Here is a 6,000-nt window from a genome sequence, read left to right as displayed (position 1 = left end):
TTTTCAGCATGAGCACTGCCACTGCTACTTAATGAATACTTGGATGACATTGTTATAGGATATAAAAAAGATTTTAAATTATAATAACAGTGAATGTTAAAATAACAGATATTAGTCCCCATCATTGCAAGAAGAAAATCCTGTGCGTGTGAATAGCGGTGCCGAGCCAGCGGGCCACCAACCAGGATGACGGGTCTATCCCAGTGGCGCTACCATCTGGCTGTGGTGAAAAGAATTTATAATTCCGTAGGCCAAGCTGTTTTGAAATTAAGTGATTCTCGAGGAATTAAAACATTTTTGGTGATTGCATTATTTCACATTTTTTAATATAAAGATTGTATACAAGTGCACTATTTCCCATTTGCATAATTCAAAGTTGCATCAGACACTCCCGTGTAGACTATAAATATGCACAGAAGGGTCAGACTCCTCAGAATGAAAAGGAAGGCATTTTGGAGGTTCCTCTTTGTCTTTTGGAATGACTCTCTAAGTAGTGTAGTCTCTGCAGCAGGGGCTTCGGAATCCCTACCCTTCGGGTTCAGGGCTTCAGGGCTTCAGGGAGGGAGTTGGGCCACAGTAGTTCTGGGATGACAGTGGCCACGTGAGAGAAGAAAACAGCCCGAGGAGAAGGGAAGGCACGGGTGTGTCCCCCCTCACTGTGCGCACGCATGTCCTGGCCGCACAGCTGCTTCATTCCTCTAGTGCCTCCCAAGACCAGGGAAGGCCGTGTTGCCCTCTGGACTTCCAAGGGGGAAGTGAGTTACTGGCCCAAGTCACTCACTCATCAAGAACATTGAAGCCAGGTCTGCTGACTCCAGGGAGAGCCTTGTAGATTGTGAGGACCGAATGCATATAAAGTCCTTAGTCAACACCAGCACATGGTAGGTGCTAACACATGTTGGCTATTATTGTTTCTAAGAGAGGGTTTTCTTGAATGGAAAGAAAGGAGAAAAGACAGAGAGGAAGTCAGGAATGTCACAGAGACACTTTCTGGGGCACACAGGTGAGCAAGCACAGAGAGCAGAGCTGCCCAGGCCAGCTGCTGACTTTATTCTGTGTGTCCTCCAGGGGCACTGTGGAGAAAAGGGCAGTAAACCTAAGTGCTGGGAGAGGAAACAAACCTTTACATTCACCTGTGCTTCCGAACACACCCACGCGCCTCTCTCTGTACCTGACTTTGAATGGAACAGACCAGACTTTAACTAACAGGAACTTGAGCTTGTTCACTCAAAATCTGTCGAGGACTTTGTGTTGATCAGTCAGTGTGTTGCCCAGAACATTCCTTAGACTAGTTTTCTCAAAACATTTTGACTACAATCCACAGTAAAACTCATTTTACATTTCATCTCAGTACACACATTCATACAATAAAACCTAAGGTTTAATGAAATGATCTTGCCATTCCATTCCATTCTCTTCATCTGATTTCCTCTTTTAGTTTTGATCCACCAAGTGACTTTACAGCCCACGAGTGGGTTCTGACCCATAGTTTAGAAACCTGTTTAGACACTGCTGGGTGTGCATGCTCACCCCTGGCTGTGAGCCCAGCAACGCCAAGGCAAAGGTGACATGGCTGTGGGGAAATGGGAGACTCCCAATGAGACAGAGGGGAGGCCATCTGGGGCGGCTTTGAACACGACTTCAACCTGGCTGTTCACCTTCACAGCTCTGGCAAGAACTCATGAGGATGTGTGAGCAGAGTGTTTGTCATGACGGGGACATGTGTGGAATTGGGTACATTCATTCAATTTGATGAGACTTCAAATTTCATTTGATGAGACTTCAAATTTCATTCAATTTGATGAGACTTCTGTGCAGCTGGGCTGGCAGTGGAGGGGAGAGGCAGGGAGCTGAGTGGAGAAAGGCAGGGAGCTGAGTGGAGAAAGGAGAAAGGAGCTGAGTGGAGAAAGTGTGGGAGGAGGTGCAGCTGCTGCAGATAGGCCAAAGCCAGTAAGCAGTGGCTTTTCCTTGCAGATGACTCAGAGGCTGGAGCTAAGCGGCCCCGGACCACCATCACAGCCAAGCAGCTGGAGACATTAAAGAATGCATACAAGAACTCCCCCAAGCCTGCCCGGCACGTGAGGGAGCAGCTGTCCTCAGAGACAGGCCTGGACATGAGGGTCGTACAGGTGAGATGCCAGCACTCCTGTGCCCTCCGGGGATCCCAGGCCCAGGACAGGGGTGGAAGGTGTCCTGAGTGACATCAGCTCACGGGTGGTGGGGCTCAGGGCCTGACCCCAGGGCTTTTGCCAGAACTGAAGACAGAATTCTGAGGCCCACCTGGGGAGAGGGGGTGGGGCACATCGCACTCCCAGACCTGTGCTCCATTCAGGCTTCCGTCGGCTTCCAGCCGCCCGCCTAGGGGTCCTGGGGGCTTTGGGTTTGTGGTGGATGCCCCCTGAGTGTGTCCCTTGTGCTTGTGTGGCAGGTTTGGTTTCAGAACAGAAGGGCCAAAGAGAAACGCCTGAAGAAGGACGCAGGGCGGCACCGCTGGGGGCAGTTCTATAAGAGTGTCAAGAGGAGCCGGGGCGGCAGCAAGCAGGAGAAGGAGAGCTCTGCAGAGGACTGTGGGGTTAGTGACAGTGAGCTGAGCTTCCGAGGTGAGCAGGGCTGGAGGGGCCAGGCCGAGGCCTTAGGAAAGTCCCCTGGGAATCTGTAATCCCTGGCACTCAGGAGGGATCTTTCTTGAGGCCTTGGCAACTCCCTCCTGAACACAGGCTTTTCCTTAAGACTTGCAGTGAAGGGTGGGGGAAATGGTAGTGGCCCTTTACCATGGGACAGGAGTAGGAAACAAGATTGCTGAGGTCTGGAAGCTGGGATGGGCCAGGCCCTGTCCTGTGGCCCCAAGGCCTCCCCTCCCCTCCTGCTGACTGGGGCCTCCCTCATCAGCCCGCACAGCTATGAACAGATGACCGGGTCCCAGCCTTGTGCCCCTAGCCCCTCTCCCATCTTTGTCCCCTTTGCTGGGACACTGGCCTACTCCCATAGTCCCCTAGAGCCACCCCTTCCTCCAGTCCTGGTGGTGGGGAGGACACACTCCACAGGCTTTTTCCTGGGAAATCAGTACTGTGAGTGCATGTGAGATGGGGAACTGGCTTCACTTCCGAAATCCCTTTCTCCACCACTCACTTCATTCTGTCCCCCACACACAAGCTTTGCAGCATGCGCTATATTCAAATTCGTGCATCAGCAAAATTGTAAATTACTGCATGTTGTGAATCTTCAGGTTGTTTGCAAAGAATCATTAACTGTTCTCAGGTACTGAGTTCTCAAATGTGGAAGGTCTTCTGCTGAGGGGGGAAAGGGAAGAGTACTCAACTGGCGATCAGAGACCTGGTTTCCAGTGCGGCTCTGTCAAATCGATTCACTTCTCTTGAGCCCCAGTATTCCCAAGAGGAATACCACATCCTTGCCCATCTCACCGCGTTGTGGGGATCAATGAACACAACCAACTGTGGATGTGCTTGGGGAAAGCCTGGCACATTTGTATACCTGGAAGGCATGATCGTTCCCACAGGGAACCTGTGGCTCCCACAGAGGGCCCTGGTCATTCGGGATGACAGGTATAGGCAAAAGGCTAACTCACGGCCATTTGACAGTGGAGTGGAGTCTTCATCTTCCTGCTCCCTTTAAAGAGCATGAGCTCCCCCCACCATGTTTTTTCATAAGGGGAATGGGGGGCAGGCCTCAGAAGGGATGGGGTGTTGAAGTCTAGTCTGGGGAGGCCTTATTTAGGGATTGGTGCGTAGGCCCAGGTAGAAATAGAAAAGGAAGCATGTGGGACAGAGGATGGAACAAGTTGCCTGCCAGGACCATGATGCCCTGGGAGGACTGTAGTTCAGCCCAGAGGTCAGCTGAGCCCTAGAGGGCAGCCTCCTCTGAGAACACAGGGGCCGTGAGGCCTTGGGGACAGCTCATGGGACTAATACTCACTTTCTAGGCTTCTTGGCAGGATTGGGAAAGTCACTTAATCTCATCTGGGCTGTTGAAGTCAACACCTAGAACATACTGGATTGTTAAGCTCATTTCTGTTGGGTGCAGGTGGGTCCCTGGGCTGACCTATCATTGGTTTCTCTGGGAATAATTTCTCAAAGACTAAAACTGCTCACCTCTGTTGGAGAGATGAATTCTTTCAAGTGGCAAAGATTCCATTAGATCCCCTTAATGAAATTCTTCAAGAAAAAAGAAGGTTCATTTGCCTTAATCAAGTCAATTCTTTGTCCCCAGTGAAGTGCTTACTGAATACAGACAGAAACCAAGTCCTTTGATATTGAACCTCTCTTCCAGATAGACCAGAAGGATTTTGTATAGATGTCTAACAGTGGTCCTCAGCTTCCCTGACCATACGGGCCTGCTTGCTTCCCAACCAACTAAACCAAGCCCTTTCTCAGCTTGAAAGCTTTCAGGGTAAATCTTGTCAGCATGTAGTTTCCATTTGTGATGTGGAGACATCTGACCCACCCAGCCTTAGGCATTCATCCTCCTCAGTGTAGCCAGAGTATTAGTACATGAGCCACAAGGGACCAACGAGCTCACCAAACATTTGTCCATCCTTCTGGGACCTGGGAATTTAGTCTTTGCAGGTGTTTCTTGTTTTTCTCCTTGGACTGGGTTGGGCTCTGGATGTCAAGCTGCCATATTGGTGTGTCTGACCCATGCTTGGCTGCAAGGCAGCTGCCATCCTTGGGCATCTTTCCTGGTCACGTGTGTTCCTAGGTTGTGAAGAGCAGGGGACCATCAGAGTCCTGGCAGCTGACAATAAATCTCCCTTCTTTTGTCCACAGAGGATCAAATTCTCTCAGAACTTGGCCACACCAATAGGATTTATGGCAACGTGGGGGACGTTACAGGCGGACAGTTAATGAATGGGAGCTTCTCCATGGACGGGACAGGACAATCCTATCAGGACTTGAGGGATGGGAGCCCCTATGGAATCCCCCAGTCTCCATCCTCCATATCATCCCTGCCATCCCATGCTCCTTTGCTCAATGGGCTGGATTACACGGTGGACAGTAATTTGGGCATCATTGCGCATGCAGGGCAGGGAGTAAGCCAGACGCTGAGAGCCATGGCTGGGGGACCCACCTCTGACATCTCCACAGGAAGCAGTGTAGGCTATCCCGACTTTCCAACTAGCCCAGGCTCTTGGCTTGATGAAATGGATCATCCGCCTTTTTAAACTTCTCTCCTCCCCACCCTACCTGCCCGCCTGGCTTGAGAGAATATCTTCAAGGATCAAAAGAGACTTGCCTTTTAAGGATCGAAAGTACACCAATGTGAATTTCCATTATTTTCAATGGAAGTCCTCCGCTGACTCCTAGAAGGCTGTGAGACCACACTAGGGCATTGTTTTCCTGGGGAAGCAGTGGGAGAGCAGCCTCATCTCAGAACACAGCACAGGGGGTAATGGCCTAGAGCTCTAGGGACACTGGCTTGTTGGGCCTCTCCCCTGCTGTTCTGCTTAGGGGCTTGGCTGCTCAGTGCTTTGGTAGCACAAGGTGACTGTGATAGGCCCCCTTGGCCTTTGGGAACTTTGCTCCAACTGGTATGTCTCACACAATGCCTCCCAAAACACTGCTCTCACCAGAACCGAGACTCCTGAGGTAGAGGCCTCACAGCCCTTGAGTAAAATAAAAGTGATTTCTGGACCATCCTTATTGAACCCTATATTTCAAAATGAAAAGATCAGTTATTAAAGGTCAGTGAACACTTTGATGGCCAGTTTGATATTAAAAACATGCCCCCTCCTTTTTTATTTTTATTTTTGCTGTGAAGATATGAATTCTTTCCTACAAACCAGAGTCATTGACTCTGACGGCAAGAGGTGGTTTTCATTGCAGGTGACTGAGGCTGAGCTGAGTAGCCCTGGACCACCGCTGCAGACTGCCTGAGTCGTCCCCTTGGTGCACAGTGTGCCTTCTTCAACTGCTTGTATCATTTATTCCACAAGACAGGCTGTGGGCTGTAAAATGAGCAAAACTAAAATGTGGGGAGAACAAA

The 6,000-nt window shown here is 50.2% G+C and overlaps 2 protein-coding genes across 14 annotated transcripts in view; one reads left to right on the top strand and one right to left on the bottom strand.

The window, feature by feature from the left end:
• The window catches only part of LHX4 (LIM homeobox 4), a 44,703-nt gene extending 38,983 nt beyond the window's left edge, over window positions 1-5,720 (top strand). Inside the window, exons 4-6 of the mRNA XM_063650819.1 lie at window positions 1,975-2,129; window positions 2,429-2,600; window positions 4,785-5,720. Coding sequence (XP_063506889.1) covers window positions 1,975-2,129; window positions 2,429-2,600; window positions 4,785-5,179 — 722 coding nt within the window. The 3' untranslated portion in view covers window positions 5,180-5,720. The remainder of the gene's footprint in view (window positions 1-1,974; window positions 2,130-2,428; window positions 2,601-4,784) is intronic.
• ACBD6 (acyl-CoA binding domain containing 6) overlaps window positions 295-6,000 on the bottom strand; it is a 248,709-nt gene continuing 243,003 nt past the window's right edge. For 4 of the 13 annotated variants that reach the window (XR_010123589.1, XR_010123579.1, XR_010123585.1 and 1 more), the window contains one exon: window positions 295-5,962. Coding sequence is in view for 1 of the 13 variants with exons in the window: in XM_054475506.2 (XP_054331481.1) it covers window positions 5,939-5,979 (41 nt within the window). In the remaining 12 variants the exon portion in view is untranslated. Of the gene's footprint in view, window positions 5,980-6,000 lie in introns of all 13 variants that reach the window. The other 9 variants (XR_010123595.1, XM_054475506.2, XR_010123620.1 and 6 more) reach the window with 8 other exon arrangements.

The sequence above is a fragment of the Pongo pygmaeus genome, chromosome 1 (genome assembly GCF_028885625.2).
Source record: "Pongo pygmaeus isolate AG05252 chromosome 1, NHGRI_mPonPyg2-v2.0_pri, whole genome shotgun sequence".
Lineage (NCBI taxonomy): Eukaryota > Metazoa > Chordata > Mammalia > Primates > Hominidae > Pongo > Pongo pygmaeus.
Note: the sequence above shows the minus strand (reverse complement) of the source record. Positions and strands in the feature narration are given on the sequence as shown.